Below are 16,016 nucleotides of genomic sequence, written 5' to 3'. Positions count from 1 at the left end.
GTTCTGGAGTGTCAGAGCCCTCATAGTGGAGAAGAGAGATGGGGGTCAGAGAGGAGGAGAGAGGCCGAGAGAGGAGGGTGGCGGGTGGGACCAGTGGGAGCTGGCCAGAGGCTGGAAGTAGGCCGCGGGCAAAGCTGGCTTGAGAATAGTCTGGATTTGCCAGATCCGTCTTGCACTATGCTCTCTCTCTCTCCTTTCCCCTCCCTTATCTCCTTTCTCTCCTCCCTATCTCACCACCTCCTCCTCCCGTTCTCTCCTCTCACGTGAGCAGGCAGAGCCCGCCAGCAACCCCCACTGTGCTCACTCTGGCTGCTCTCCTCCACTCTCTCTCCCCATGAAGGAAGAGACCACTGGAGTTTGCATGTACCCTCCAATCAAAACGAGGCTGGTAGGTACACCGGCAGGGAGAGGGGCCTGCCAGAGCAGGCGAGGCTGCGGCCGGACGGGTGTGCAGGAGCACCAGACCTCGGAGAGCCCGGCTGGCAGGGGCGCTGGCCCAGGACCGAGGGGCAGCTTGGAATCCAGCCAGCCTTGGTAGAACTGGGACGCTCAGCTGTGGTCCCATCCCTTCAGCCATAGCTCCCAAGAACCAGGAAGACTTGGTTTTCCTAGGGTTTTGATGAACATCGATGGCTTTTCCCAGGGGACATCTAAGTTCCAGTACTCACCAGACAGATGAAGTGTCATTTCAATTGAAAATAAAAAATAATGTAAACTTGTCTTCTCCTGCTGTTTATCAAGATAGTGACATAAGAGCAGTGTCACCTAACAGTTTAAAAGGAATCACCCTTAATTCCACCCTAGCATGATTTTTTTTTCATCTTTTCGCATTTCCTTCTATTTGTCCATATTCATTCATAATTCCACATATTAAATCATAGTAGCCTCATCATCGCCTGTTTCTCTCTCTTAATACTGTGCTGTTTCTCTCTGGTTCTTGTTGCCACATTGCACATGACTATATTTCATTGAGTGAATGGCCTCCATTTGCCTAACCAGTCCTCCACTGTGGGACACGGGCTTTGGTTCCAGTTTGTCACTGTTCAAGGGAACCCACACATAGCTTTTAGAATCAGGCTAGACCCTGCTGGGTGACACTGTGTTACCATGGCTTTCACCTCCTTCTGAAGTGGCTATCCCAATTGGCAGTGCCATCAGAAGACAGTGAATTTCTTCTGCCACAGCGTGAGCAACACTGTTGGGGTCTAGTTGTTGTCATTCACAGCAGGTGGAGAGCCTCTTTGAGGTTGCTGACTTTCACATTTCTTTAATAGCAATAAGAAAGTACTTTCCCCTCTGTTTAATGATGGTCTGAACACTTAACTGCAGCTGCTTCTCCTGTGACATTGGTCTCAGAACACTTTGTTGACCTGTCAGGGAGGCGAGGAGAATGTACCATGGCTTCACCTTGACAGTCCTTCCAGTGTGCGGCTCATTCTAGGAATTTGGAGATATTTGAAGAGAATGGAGAGATTTGGGGGCGAAGGGAGCAGGATTAGGCTGCACATCTCAGTGCACATTGTAAAGACACCATGGTCCCCATATTGGTTGAGACCTACCCTGTCCATTCCAAAACACCTCAGCCAATTTGGGTCTGATCTGATGTGCTCTTGTTCATCCCTACCAGGTGCCAGCCCAGGGTTCATGGGCAAGACCCTGTAAGACACGAGGCTGCTGCCACTGGGCTGGGAGTCCTGGGTGTCTTGGAGGCAGTCCTCTGCCCGCAGGTGGCACAGGTGCACACACTGTGCAGGTGGTTTCTGGGCCCTGGGACTGCAGACCAAGCTAGGGCCAGTGTCACCAGGGCCCTGGACCTGCTGGTGTACTGGTTTGAATAATAAGTCCTCCCATTCCCCAAGACTTCCAGGAAGCCAAAGACAAAAGAATCGGAAGCCAAAGATGGTTTTGGCTACCACTCAGCATGCTGGAGCCATCCAGCCTCTTTCAGAGCAGCTCGGTGCTGCAGTGACCCCAAGCGTGGGGCACATTTTGGCTTAACTAGCCCAGCCTCTTATACCTGCCCATGATAATAGACTGTCCCTAACGTGACCTCCCAGAAGCCTCTTGCCATCCCCCACAGCTATGGAGAAGCCCTCAGAAGCCACTCTGGGCAGCTGTGGCTGCCTCGTTATCCACCCTGAATGTGTCCTTTTGTGGATCAGGCCTGGGATTTGGCATGCCTGGAAGGCCCAGACAGCCTGGGGAAGGGAGCTTCAGGAGAGGGGACCATGGCATGTCCACCAAGGACACCCCATCCTGTCCCTGCCAAGTGCAGTCCCACAGTCCGACAGCAGGTAGACGCAACCACCAGCCCAAACTGAGGGACTAGGGCTCCACGAGGTCCCTGCACCCTGCTGTCCAGTTTCACAGGTGCACTGCCAAAGATTTCAAAACTGTGTTTTCTCACATGAAGGTAACCCCCCTTGTCTCTCTCTTTTTTGAAGATAAAAACATTCCCGGCTGATCCAGTGAGCCCGTTTCCTGATCCTTTTAGCACCGGGCCTCAGTTTACAGTAAGTAGATCCAGGGGGCAGATCTGCATTTTGAAGCGCTGTTCCCGGGTGGTGAGCTTTTCTGTGGCATGCTGGACGGCACCATCGACTGTTCAACTCTGTGAGGTTGGGATTTGGGGTCTGCCTGTTTTATTTGAGGCAGGGTTCACATAAAATGAACCTTCTTAAACGGACAATTTGGTAACACTTAGTACATTCCCAATGTTGTGCAAGTTAGAACTACCTCTGTCTAGTTCTAAGACATTTTTATCACCCCAAAGAAAATATCATACCTGATGAGCGGAGACTCCGTAGTTTCCCATTGACCTCTAGCCCCTGGCACCTCCACTCTGCTCTGTCTCTGTGGATTTGCCGCGTCTGGAGCTTTTCTACCAATGGAGTCATACAACCTGGGCCGTTAGTGTTGGCTTCTTTCACTTAGCATCATCTTTGTGAGGTTCATCCATGTTGGAGCCTGTATTAGCACTTTGTTTCTTTTTTATGGTGGAGTAATATTCCACTGTGTGGCTACACTGCCGTTTGGTTATCTGTCCACCTATTGGTGGGAATCTGGGTTGTTGTGATTGGTGCTGCTGTGAACACATAGGTACATATATTTGTTTGAACTCCCATTTTCAATTTCGGGTGATTGGATCCAAATTTGAGCATGCTGTGATCTTAGGCTGGTGATTTTACCACTCTGAGCACCAGCCTCTACTTATTTAAAGTGGAGATGGTAATGAGAATATCCTTCTTGTATCTGGTTGAGGCCAGGATCAAAAAGGACCAAGAATTTGAAACTCTTTCCCAACCACAGAGCATCCCCCAGATGTCAGTGATGACAGCTGCTTCTCAAAGCTGCAGAGGCAGGTGGTGTGACGAGCGACAACAGGGAGGCCTGACCAAGCCATCTCTGGGCAGCTTATTTGAACTCTGCAAATAAGCTGTCATGGTTTCCTCATCTGCAGAATGAGAGCACTCAATGATTTTCACGATGGGTTCGGCTGCTCAACTCAATTCTTACCTGGAAGTTTCTGCAGAAGCTCACTATATATATAACCAGCTGCTATATGGAGTGGAAGCGAAGGCCCGGGTTCCATGCCCCTTCCTCTCACTCCTTTCTCCTCCAAGGATTCAGTTTACAACTCCTACTGGCTTCTGTCCTAAGTGGAGGATCTGTGAGGTGGCCTGGGGGTGGCCCGAGTGCAGTCTCATGAGCCGGGCGATGGTCACTACCCAAGGGTGGCTGCAGTCACATGGGCATGGAGGGAGAAGCTGATTTGGGTTTCAGAAGATGAGCAGAGCGGGAAGGTGTCCAGCAGTCCAGGCAGAGAAAAGAACAGGTTCCTAGAACAGTCCATTTCTGGGGTCATGAACTGCTTCCAACTCCTGCCTTTTAATGAGCAAACAGAGTCTCGGGGTGGTGCCAGGATGTTGAATGCCACTTCCCTGACACCCTTCCAGCCCCCCTACAGTTCTGCTGGACACAGCTCCCGGCGGGAAGCTCCACTCCTTTTCCCTTGGTTGGCCCTGGTGGGGCACTCTGGCCTCCTGCCCGGGCTTGGCATTCCTGTGAGACACTCAGAGAAGCCCTTCCTGAAAGCTAGGGACCAGGGTGAAGCAGGAAGCCAGTGTCAGAAATCACGCTGGGACTTTCAAGAACTGGGCAGGAGTGGCTGGAAGGCAGGGGGAGCCGGCAGAGGGAAAGCGGACCAGAGCCTGGGGTGGGAGGGGTCATCGTGCCTTCAAGACCCCAGGGACTGGGATGCAGAGCCCCAGGGGTCTGAGGTGTGAGAAGAGGAAGGGGACAGAGGCAGGGAGAAACACAGTATGGACAAAGTTATGCTTGACTGTGTAGACCGCAGGAGGGATTCTGATCCTCATCCTAAAAGCGATGGAAGGTTTCCAAGGACCTAAGCAGGGCCATGGCAGGCAGCTAGCTGCTTTTGGAAGGGATCCCTGTGATCACAGTAGGAGAACATTTGGGTCCAGACAGTGTATCTAGAACAATAGTCTAGAAATCTAGGACAGTGGCTTAAGGGAGAGAGGACAGAGAGCTTATCCCAGCACGGTTTTGATTGTAGAGGTGGAGAGAAGTGCACAGATGGAGGAAACCTGTAGGCGGCTGGTAAGAGACTGGATTGGAGGGTGGAGAGGGAGTCACAAATGGCTGTCAGATTTCTGACTTGCAGAATGCAGTGGGGACAGAGAATAATGAGTTGTTTGCCTTTGGCCATGATGTATTTGCCTTTGAAAGACGTGCTGGAAACAGGAAGTGGGCAGTTGGATATCCCAGTGAGCACCCAGGAGGGGACTAGGTGGGAGATGAGGACTAGAGTTACTGCAGGTGTCGTGGGGGGGGGGGGGGGTGACGTTACCCTTCCAGATTTCCCACCCCTGTGGGTCATGGTCTCTTCAAGTCAAGACGCTTGGATTTGCTGCAGGTTTGGCCTCTCCACAGGTCTCCAGTCCTATCCTGGCCTCAGTCACACAGGAGCTTAGCAACTCTGGGGAACTCTGCACAAAGCTGACCTGGTAGTTTCTCCAGCATTTACCTTGAACCTGGTTTCAATCATCAGGCTCCCTGCTTGATCTGAGACCAGTTGCTGTCACTCACGGCCGGCGAGGGTGATGGATTCAGGGTCACTCTGCGTGTATTGGGCTGGCAGACCACACAAACACAAAATACCTTTTTTGGGGTCAGGGACAGCTCTGAGACCTGAGGTGTCCACTCCTGCACTGGAGGGCAGCAGGAGCAAGAGAGGCAAGAGAGCTAGCGCACCTGGAACCTCCCTATTTATGGGGGAGGAGACATTCGATAGAATATTCCTCCCAAATAAGGCAAGGGATTGTGTAAAAACAAACAGGGGGGTGTAGCCCAGTCCCACTGGGTGACACCCACTCCCAGAGCTGCACCTTGCTGAGCAATGGTAAGGCCCACGTGCTTTGCACTGCCACTGCGTTCGATGCCACTTCCACACCCCCATTACTCAAAGGTAGGGGGCGTGCTCGGCTCCTGTTCAGGATGGGCCCCCAATAAGTTACTACTTCATATTCAGGCCCATGAACTGAACGGGCTCTCTGCTGGGACTCGGCTGAGTATTTTGGTCCATCAACAATGAGGGCCCCTATCTGGCTTCGATTTCATCCTCTTCCTAAGCTGGGTCTGTCCTTCTGGGTTTGATCCTAAGAAGAAGCGGGAGGAGGAAGAAAACAGAAGTTGGGCACGGTTGTGCCTGCCTGTGTCCCAGCTACTCAAGAGGCCGAGACAAGAGGATAACAAGTCAAGACCAACATGAACAACTTAGTGAGGCCCTATCTCAAAATAAAAAAATAAAACAGGGCTGGCGATATAACTCAGTGATTCAGTTAGAGAGCACCCCTGGAAGAAGTCCCCAGTATTTCTTCCCCAGAATAAGAAGAACATGCTTTCATGTATTTCCTCATTTAACAAATATTTTAAAAGTTTTTAAAAAGATAGGTACTTAGGTTGAGATTTAATTAGTAATTTTTACTGCTTCTTCAATGACATTCTTTTTTGTTGTTATTGTTTTTGTACTGGGGTTTGAACCCAGGGGCATTTTCCCACTGAGCCACATCCCCAGCCCTTTATATTTCCTATTTTGAATCAGGGTCTCACTAAGTTGCTTAAAGCCTTGCTTAGTTGCTGAGGCTGGACTTGAACTTGTGATCCTCTTGCCTCAGCCTCCCGAGTTGCTGGGATTACAGGTATGTGCCACCTGGCCTGCTCTTCAAGGATATTCTTGAGATTGCCCCTCGCCCCCTCCCACTGTGAAGAAGATGGAGACAGCTTATACAGACTGTAGTCATGCTGAAGCCCTAGCACTTTTACACACTGCTGCCTGTGCACCACCAGTGCAAATGTGCCTCAACCATGGTCTCAGAAGCCCAACCCCCAGCCATTCATCCAAGCAACTTCTCACCCCAGCTGCTGGATCAGGAGGGACCGGCTAAGCCTGTGGGTGCTTCCAACCAACGCAGGGACTTTCCTACTCAGGTCAGCCCTGTGTAGACTGAGGACTGTGCTCTGTGGTGCCCTCTTTCTGGGGACTCAGGCTAATGGAGCAGTATAAGCAATGACGTGTAGAATGCTTATAGTCACAGTGGCGGAGGAAAGAGATTTTTCAGGATAGCAATACCTAAAGAGAGAGGTGGGGGTGGGGAGATCAAATACCCACTGGCTCTTTCAACAGAAATGGGAAGCAGCACCAGCCCAAAGCAGGGCATATGGTCACAGCTAACTTCAAGGGGGCAGTGCAGTCCTACCATGTGCCTGGAAGGGGACGAGCCAGAATGAGTTGAGGAGCAGCTCAAATGACTGCCACAGCCCCCATCTGTGCAAGCTCTCCATGGCTAACGTCACCTGCTAGCCCAAGGCGTGCTGCTCCTGTATGACCCAGGGGATGGCTTCACTGACAGGACCTTTGAGCAGAGACCTGAAGACAATTCCTTGGCATCATTCCATTTCAGGACAGTCACTTCTTTTAGGGGCACGTGTGAGGCACCAAAGAGTATTTGTAAGGCTCAGCAAGCCCTCCCCCCTTCAAAGATAAGCCTTTTCCCCCTTGCTCAACTCCAGGTCCTTTCAGAACTTGAGCTCTGCGTGATATTTTCAGTGGTTTCCATGGCTGCCTGGGAGGAACAGCTCATCTTCTGTATAATCACTAGGAAGGTAGTCGCCCCTGTGAAGATCAGAGCCTCTTCTTTAGAAAGCCAGGCAGTAACTTTCTCCAAGTTCAGGGTCAAGATCTAGCATAAAAAGGCAAATTATAAAATACATAGCTGGCTGGCTCAGGAGGCTGAGGCAGGAAGATAGCAAGTCCAAAGTCACTTAACAAGACCCTGTCTCAAAATAAAACATAAAGAGGGCTGGGGATGTGGCTCAGTGGTCAAATACCCCCGGGTTCAATCCTCAGGACCCCAGAATGATAAATAATTAAGTTTAATGAAATACATAGCTGGTATTATCCAAAGGGTGTAAAAACAAGCCAAAAACTATGCATAGGAGAAACTACTGAGAAAATAATGGATTAGGGAATTTCTTCATTTATCAGCTTTTACATAGATCCTCTAAGCTTTCTCTGTAGAAGTAATAAGCATATTGTACTTCACAATAAATGACATAACATTTTTATTGTTGGGCTTCTTCCCCAGATACTTGGGTTCCAATGGCTTGAGTAGGCCCTGAGCACTTTGTTTTTCCCACCAATTTTCAAAATAATTTGATGCTGTTAGTCTGGGAATCATACTTTGGGTCCCCCAAGTGTGGGCTACATTGGTGAAAAACACCAGTTAGGGAGTTAGCAAACCCTCATTCTGAATACTGCTATTAATGTTTGCTTCCTGTGTGACCTTGGCAGAAGGCTTAACCTCTCCGAGCTTCTCATTACTTTTTCATAAAATCAGTTCTAAGATACACTTTTTAAAAAATGTATATTTATTTTTTAGTTGTAGTTGGACACGATACCTTTATTTATTTAATTTATTTATTTTTATGTAGTGCTGAGGATCAAACCTAGGGCCTCACACATGCTAGGCGAGCACTCTACTGCTGAGCCACAACCCCAGCCTCTAAGATATATACTTTTTTTTTAAACCTGTTTATATCTCTGAAATCAGAATGTTTACTACAGTGTACAACATGACAAAGTTGGAATGCCACATTTTTCTTTCTGTGCGGTACACAAAAAAATGATGTATCTTATAACTGATGGGATCTAAGATGTAATGAAATACGGTTTTGCCTTAAAAGGTTGTCAAGAGGAGATGTATGTTAAGTGTTTAGCACAGTATCTGGCATAAAGCAAAATTGCTTAAAATGGCAATTGATTTTTCAGCTATTATTAAAAAATAACAGGAGCGGTACAGTGAGGCTTAGAGACAGAGTGGCTGCCCGTGGGAAACGGAGCTCAGATAGAGATTGATCTCCTCTCCTCCGTGTCTCCCCCAGGCCGACTTCAGAGACAGTAAATTACAGCGCTGTCCTGGCCCGCCTTCCCCACTGATCCCAGCGGCGGCCCTGAGGCCTTTGACAGAGACTGTCTCCACGGTACAGACCGTCTATACCACCCGGAAGCCTGTTTCTATGGCAGCCAGGTAAATCAGAGCAGCAGGCACCCACAGGTAACTCTGGTGACATGGAAACCAGGCACAGACTCGAGGTTCACCGTGCTTGTGCCACTACAACCCTCCCACCCCTTGCATTCATTGATCCTGTAAGGATTGATTGACATATCCATGGGGACAGCTGTATTCTAGGTGCCAGGGATGGGTTAAGTGTGGTTAAGTGCGACCCTTACGAGGTTTATACTTTAGTGCCTGGAGGTGAAGGGAGACAGACAACTGGGTGGGTGTGTGTATGTGTGTGTGTGTGTGTGTGTGTGTGTGACAGATAGATGACTGACAACTGGACCCCAGGCTCCAAGAAGTCAGAGGCAACCCCTCACGGCAGCCAGTTTTACTTCATTCAGCTTTATTCAGAAGACAACATTGTATTAAGTCCTACTTTAATCAACTTTTCCTCCACTGTGACCAAAAGTCCTAACAAGAACAATGGTAGGAGGAAAAGAAATTTGGGGGCTCATGGGTGCAGAGGTCTCAGTCTGTAGATGCCCAACTCCATTCCTCAGTGCCCGAGATGGGGCAGGACATCATGATGGAAGAGTGTGGTGGAGCAAGGTAGCTCAAAACTTGGCCCAAGCAGCAGAGAGAGACAGAGAGAGCATCTCCTTCACCACTGGCAAAATATAAACCACAAAGGCATGCTCCCAACAACCCACTTCCTCCAACCACACCCCACCTGCCTTCAGTTACCACCGGGTTAATCCCTATCAGAGAAACAATGCACTGATTAGGTTAAGGCTCTCATAACCCAATCCTTTCACCTCTGAATGTTCCAGTATTGTCTCACATGAGCTTTTGGGGGACAGCACATATCTAAACCATCGCAGACATTGCCTCAGTCATGAATCAGATTAACCTCTGGGACAAAGAGTCTATGAAACCAACTTGATTTAAAGAAATCTAATTCCTGGGCATCTTCCCATTCATTCGACGCTTGTACTGAGTGGCCGCTATGGACCAGGTACTGTATGGGGCTCTGAGGTTTCAGAGATGAACGACATATACTCACACTGCAGTCGGGGAACAAATAGGTGACCAGACAATTTCAAATTATGGTAATGCTCGCCGATGTAGGGGGTCCTACAAAGCAAAGTCAAGAAGGAATCTGGGAGATGACATTGAAGCTGTTGCTCCTGCGATTTTTGAGGGTCTGTCTCACTATTTTGACATTTTCTTTTTTTCCTTTTTTTTTTTTTTTTTAGTGCAGAGACACTCCGGCAGGAACTGGAGAGAGAGAAAATGATGAAAAGACTGTTGATGACCGAACTGTGAAACTGTCCCCTTGTCGTCTGGAGGATGGCATGGTGCCTTCTGTCCGTTTTCTTTCTTCGGGCTTAGCGTGCTCATTCCAGCACGACATACAGATGTGTGCTCTGTTCCCAGGTCTCCAGGGCTAGCGGAAACCGACTGCTGGCTTGACTTTCATGGGAAAGGTTATTCTATGTCTCCTGAGCAGTAGAGGTTTTCTGTGGCTCAGTGCAGTTGAGACAGGATTTGGTATGTTTAGGAGAAGAAAGATGGGAAGACAGGGATTCCTGTTCAGAAGTACCTGTGTGTGGGTTGATGACCACAGAGGCTAACACAGCGGGGAATCCTTCACCAACAGTCTCAACCATGTGATTTTGTATGATTGGAACTTGCACCAAGATTCGACTCTTTGCTAAAGAGTAATTTTTAATGAGAGAATAATTCTTTACTGATGGTTTTTCATTTACACTGATAAATACACAGATCTTATAAAGTCCTTTATTTTTATTCAGACATGAGTAAATGAACTAAAAAAATATATATATACATACATACATTATATATATATATATAATTACCATGACTAAAAGTTCTTTAGCTTAACCCATAACATGATTTTCTTTGGGAACTCATTGGATATGTTATTATCTGTGATAAACAAAATTTATCATTGAACCAAAGTAGGAAATTCCAGCTTGCATTGTCTAAAAATCTGTACGGGGTTTTAAGATGGTTCAATAAGGAAAATCATTTGGGTTTTCTATTAAGGAAGACCATTTCTAAAGTTGATTGATTAATGTCCTGCTGATAGAACCCTGACCAGAAGAAACTTTGCTCTCTTTTTATATAGTTTCAAGAAATGTGTTTTTAAATTTTTATTATGCACTTGAATAACTTTGCAGGAACTAAAAAAAAAAAACACAAAACATCCCTCTAAATTAGTCCCCAAGCTTTCTCCATGAACATGCACACGTTTTTACGTAGCTAGGATCAGTGTGTACATTCTCTTTTGTTCCATTCTCTGCCTAACACTTATCTCCTTATCAAACAGATCCTACTCTTGCCAATTTAAATATCTTTATACCCATGTAACATGGTTAACCTCACTTCTCCCATTAGATATCTGAGTTATATCCATTTTTTCACTCTTATAAATAGTGCTGCTATGAATGTCTTTGTAAAAAAAAAAAAAAAAGTTCCTTCCTTTGGAGTATTCCCTTTGGGAGTATCTTCAAAGAGGGATTACAAGGTCAAAGAGCATGAAATACTTTTATAGCTCTTGTTTTATATTGCCAAATTGCTTTCTAGAAAGATCCAATCTCTGGGTTGGAAGGACCTTAAAGGTCATCTAGTTTAACACCCCCTTCCCCCTCTGAATGCTTGAATCCCCTTTAAAATTTATGATGCCACCAGCAATGTATAAGCATTTCTATTTACCAATAGCTCTGCCAGTATTGGGTTTTGCTGTTTTTATTTATTTTCACTAGTTTAATGGATGTGTACAGTTGTTCTTGAAAAGTTGTTTTATTTCATTAATTGCTACAAAAGCTGAGCACTTTTCCACGTGATGATTTCCTAGCTGTATCTTCTTGTGTGTAAACTGTCCATCCATTTCTTACAACTGCTTGTTAAATGGAATCGATCTCGTACCTTTGTACCAGAACTGTATTTTTATGTTGTCGTAGAGTTTGCTCTCCTGTCCCTACCCTTACAACTGAATGGTGCCAATAATTTGATACTAATGATTATAAAAAAAAAAGCAATGCCTCATTTTCTAGCATTGTCGTGAATGAGGTATCTGAACAAATATTCAGATAACTGAGGAGTAACCCTTTAAGTGCTGACTTTAAAATTTTAATATTTTTTGAGGGAAATCTTTCTTAAATGTATCACACACATCCCTGCCTTAGCAAACAGAGTACACTGGAGAGTATTCACCCTTTCCTTACGGAGTCATGGTCATCTCTATAAACATCAGCCCCTTTTGTACCTTGGTATGCTGCCGTGATGTCGCCAAGAAGCTATCAAAATGCACAGGGCTCGGCTCTGCCTCTTACAGCCTCTCACGTTCTTCTCATTGTTGGTTTTTACTGCTGTCTGCTCCATCGGTGGAGTTATTGGGGCAATTGTAGTTTGGGGGGCTTTTATACCTCCACGACCCCAGCTGTACTTTTAAAACAGCTTTAATTGTCCTTTATCTCGTGCCCGTGACACAAAATGTGTTCCTGTACAGCACGAGGTTGTCACCTCTTGCCAATGTAGCAGCCTGTTCCTGCTCTCAGCTGCTTTCTGAAGTGTCCACTCCTTGCCTCCGGCTATCTAATAGAAGTTCCAAGGTCACAGCTGAAGACCTCTTGGGAAAGCCAGGAAACCGAGTATTTCCTATGCGTCTGGTTTGCTTTGCTTCCCACGAGGGATGCGTGAGCTTTAGGGTCGCTGTTTCCAGGAGGCTCCGAGTCTCCTGTTTCTTCCCCTCTTCCCCCTGGGTTCACAGGTATTTTGAAATGTTGATGTCACTGAAAGTCTGGCTGTTATTGTGTATGAAAACCCAGTACCTTTGGCAGCTCACCTCTAACCAGTAAAATCAAGAGGATTCCATGGTTTCATCAGTCATCTTGGTTATTTGCCTATTCAAATATAAGGATGGGTGCTTGGCATTGGGACTGAGATGAAATTGTATTGGGTGAATGAGGCCATACAGCACACTCCTTAGGTCTAGGGTAAGCTCGGGTACCATCTGTGGCCGGGGCTCCTAGTGGGCATGGTGGGTTACTGCAAGAGTCTGAGGATCCTCAATCCACAGAGTTTCTGGATTGTGGACTGTATAGATCTTCGTGAAGAGTTTGAAAACAAAGTCTGAACATTCAGAAGTTCCCACCAGGAAGCATCCAGAATTTTATATTCCCCAAATAGCACAGGACTATTCTGACATCACTGTTATCTTTTTTTTTCACCGTCTCAGAGATCACAGCTTTTTTAAATGTTCAAATAAAATTCACCATTTTAACCATTTTAAAGTGTACAAGTCAGTGTTTTTTATGCAAACATCACCACTATCTAATTCCACCACCACTCTTCACCCCTTGACAACCAGTAGTCTACTTTCCGTCTATGGATCTCTACCTAAGGATCTGCTTCTCCTGGACATGTTGCATAAATGGAATCATACACTAGGCAGTCTTTTGTGATTGGCTTCTTTGTTTAACATAATGTTTTCAAAGTTCATTCCTGTGGCAGCGTGTATCAGAACTTCATTCCTCTTTATGGCTGAATAATATACCATTTGTGGATGCCATATTTGTTTATCCATTCATCAGTTGATAGATATTGAGGTTGCTCCTACTTTTCAGCTAGTACGAATGATACTGTCGTGAGCATTCATGTACAAGTTTTCATGTGAACATATGTTTTCAGATCTCTTAGAATTGCAGATCATATGGCAACTCTATGTTTAACTTTCTGAAGAACTGCCAAGATCACATTTTAATTTCTTATGAAATCCAAAGTGAAAAATTACATATACAAGGCAATCCAAGGCATGGGCACATCTGTTACTGGTCAGATAGTGAGATGTAGCTCTCCTATGGGAAGTTTTTATAACAGAAAAAAAAATGTTTTATCAGAATGACTTTGATGAGAAGATAAAATAAAGGTGTTGTGTTTCTTTTAAAAATGAAAATGAAATTAAACTGGTTTATTCTCTAAGTTCTTGTTTTAATAACTGGCTCTTATTCAGCCAATGGTCTCAAAATGGTCAGACAAAATTCTTCCCCAGAAAGCATGTTCAAAAGAGGGATCCACAATATTTCTTGGCCATCCAGTGGATTCGCACTGGTGGGGAACACAGAGTGTCCAACAGAAATGTAACTAAGAGAGAAATGTGCAGAGGAATTTATTTATTTGTTTGTTTGTTTGTGCAGTACTGCAGATTAACCCAGGGCCTCACACATGCCAGGCCAGCACTTACCACTGAACTACACTTCCATTCCTGCTAAGGGTCTTTCCAGAATTTAAATCTTATAAGAAAACCCCAAAATGCAATTTAAGTAGATTGGAAAGAATCTTGTGAAAGGGTAGAAGTAGGTTCTGTAGGACTTGGAAACCCAAGTAGGTTTCTAAGTCCCTGAAGAGACATGCAGACTTTGACCCATGGTAGCTAGAAGTTGCCCCTCTAGAAAAATTCATGCATCACAACATTATTTCAGCATTTTCATAAGCTCACACAACCTCTGAGCCTATCTGTGGCCTCTTTTGAGTCTATGGACACCAGGTCCTTGAAGAGAAGTGGATAATTAAAATCCACAGATTACATGCAAGGCTGTGTATTAGGCTGTGTTTGCAAATCCCCCTTTCCACAGAAAGCCCATGTGCTTTTACCAGACCATTCACTAGGAGATGGATATGACCTGGTTTTCATTTCTCTTCTATTGAGGTGCCATCACTGTTCATTGTAATAACTGAAATTAAAGGAATTAAAAAGAAAGTAATAGGTAGCAGCTTGAATTCCCAAACCAGAGAATCAACACTGAAATCAGAAGTCTGATGCTTTCTCTTTTTAGCCAAATGTAGGTCCAGTTAAAACTGACCATATTTGCTCTGGTGAATGGGAAGAAAAGAAAAGGAACAGATTGCAGTTTTTGAGAAGGGATCAGGTCTTTTTTTTTTTTAAGGATTTAACAGATTTTCAATTAATTGGAATTATATTTTATAATTTAAACCTTGCCAAGCTATGCTTTTAGGGAAGGAATCTTGTTTAAAATAATTATAGTTTACCTTAACCATTTCCAAACAATAAATCTGACTGATTTCTTAAAACAATTAGTATGTTGGAGGATCTAGTAAAACTGAAGGTTTTCATGAATTACATCTTGATTCAGCTGTCAGGATTAACATGTTTAAACCTCATTTGGACAACCCACCATCAGCTTACACCCAATGACAAACCTGAACTTTGGGTTTCTCAGAATGACTCCCTATGTCAACAGCTGTCCCCTGTCTCCCAGCCAACTAGGCCATAAAAGGTTGAGGTCACTCACTAGTTTCCTTTTGAATATTAATGTTTCATAATTCTATGCATATTTATTCATGCCATTGAGAGCATTGAACCCAACTGATCTGTACCTCTATTTTCTTAAATCTCCATTGCACCGTGAAGATTATTGATCATGGGCAACTACTGATCACTACCCTAGGCAGTCTGACTTCTAGGCCTGCATTTAGAATCTATGCTTTTCTGCCTCCCTAATTAATTTATTTATGCAATAAAGTAAAAAAAAAAAAAAAGAAATAAAAAACAGGAAATCAAGTCAAAATGCTGACATTACATGAAAAGAATTTCGTTCCTGTCTCTAGCCAAAACAGCTTAGCAGTTTCAACCTGTTATCACTCCAACAACTGTCATCAGTAGAGGATCCTGGGACCTGCCACATAGTAAGTGCTTGATGTGAATAGATGGATGACTGAGTAAATAACAGAGAATTTAAGTGGCAGGAATGCTTTTGAAAACGTGGAGAGTTCAGCGTGGGCACCAGACACGGTATGGGCCAGGTCAAGGCCCACGCTGCCTGCTGCGGAGGACCAGCTGCCTACTTTCAATGGTGCAAGTTACCCTTTGACCACTTCAGTTTACTCATCTCTATAGTGAGATCTTTCCATTTCAAGTTCCTTCTGAGTTGATCCCAAGAAATAACGGGTCTAATAGGTGTTCTGTAGAAATGAGAAGGTGCAGAAACGAGTTGGGGGAAGGCAGCAGTTTTAGCAAGTCGTGACCAGGGTAAAAACCCCTAGAAGAAAGTTTCTGAATTGGAACTGTGGGATCCTGAGGATTTGGGTAAAAAGCAAATGCTGATTTAGGAGTCTGGTGTGTGGGGCCTGAGATGAGTGATGCTCCCAGGCTCCCAAGTGATGCTGACTCTGCTGGTCCAGGGACCACACTTTGAGTAGCTAGGCCTAGGATAGGTCAAAAATCCGCAAGGGTGGAAGGCTGGAGGAGGGAGATGGGGAGAATGGCAGGAAGGACGCAGAAGGGAATCTACCGGGAAGGAGAGGACGCGGTGGTGAGTGGAGGGGGAGGCTGCGGGGCTGGAGCGAGGATGCGCAGAGCAGAGGCGGGGAGGCGGAGGTGCGGCGGCT

The 16,016-nt window shown here is 45.6% G+C and overlaps 1 protein-coding gene across 2 annotated transcripts in view; it reads left to right on the top strand.

Annotated features, from left to right (window-relative positions):
• Positions 1-9,960, top strand: part of Epb41l4b (erythrocyte membrane protein band 4.1 like 4B) — a 131,482-nt gene extending 121,522 nt beyond the window's left edge. Inside the window, exons 23-26 of one of the 2 annotated variants that reach the window (XM_027943050.3) lie at positions 272-388; positions 2,445-2,513; positions 8,464-8,609; positions 9,839-9,960. In XM_027943050.3, coding sequence (XP_027798851.2) covers positions 272-388; positions 2,445-2,513; positions 8,464-8,609; positions 9,839-9,908 — 402 coding nt within the window. In that variant the 3' untranslated portion in view covers positions 9,909-9,960. The remainder of the gene's footprint in view (positions 1-271; positions 389-2,444; positions 2,514-8,463; positions 8,610-9,838) is intronic. The other variant, XM_071600825.1, reaches the window with a different exon arrangement.
• Positions 9,961-16,016: the final 6,056 nt, after the last annotated feature.

The sequence above is a fragment of the Marmota flaviventris genome, chromosome 13, assembly GCF_047511675.1.
Source record: "Marmota flaviventris isolate mMarFla1 chromosome 13, mMarFla1.hap1, whole genome shotgun sequence".
Classification (NCBI taxonomy): Eukaryota; Metazoa; Chordata; class Mammalia; order Rodentia; family Sciuridae; genus Marmota; species Marmota flaviventris.
The sequence above is the reverse complement of the archived record's forward strand: the minus strand, read 5'-3'. Positions and strand labels throughout refer to the sequence as shown.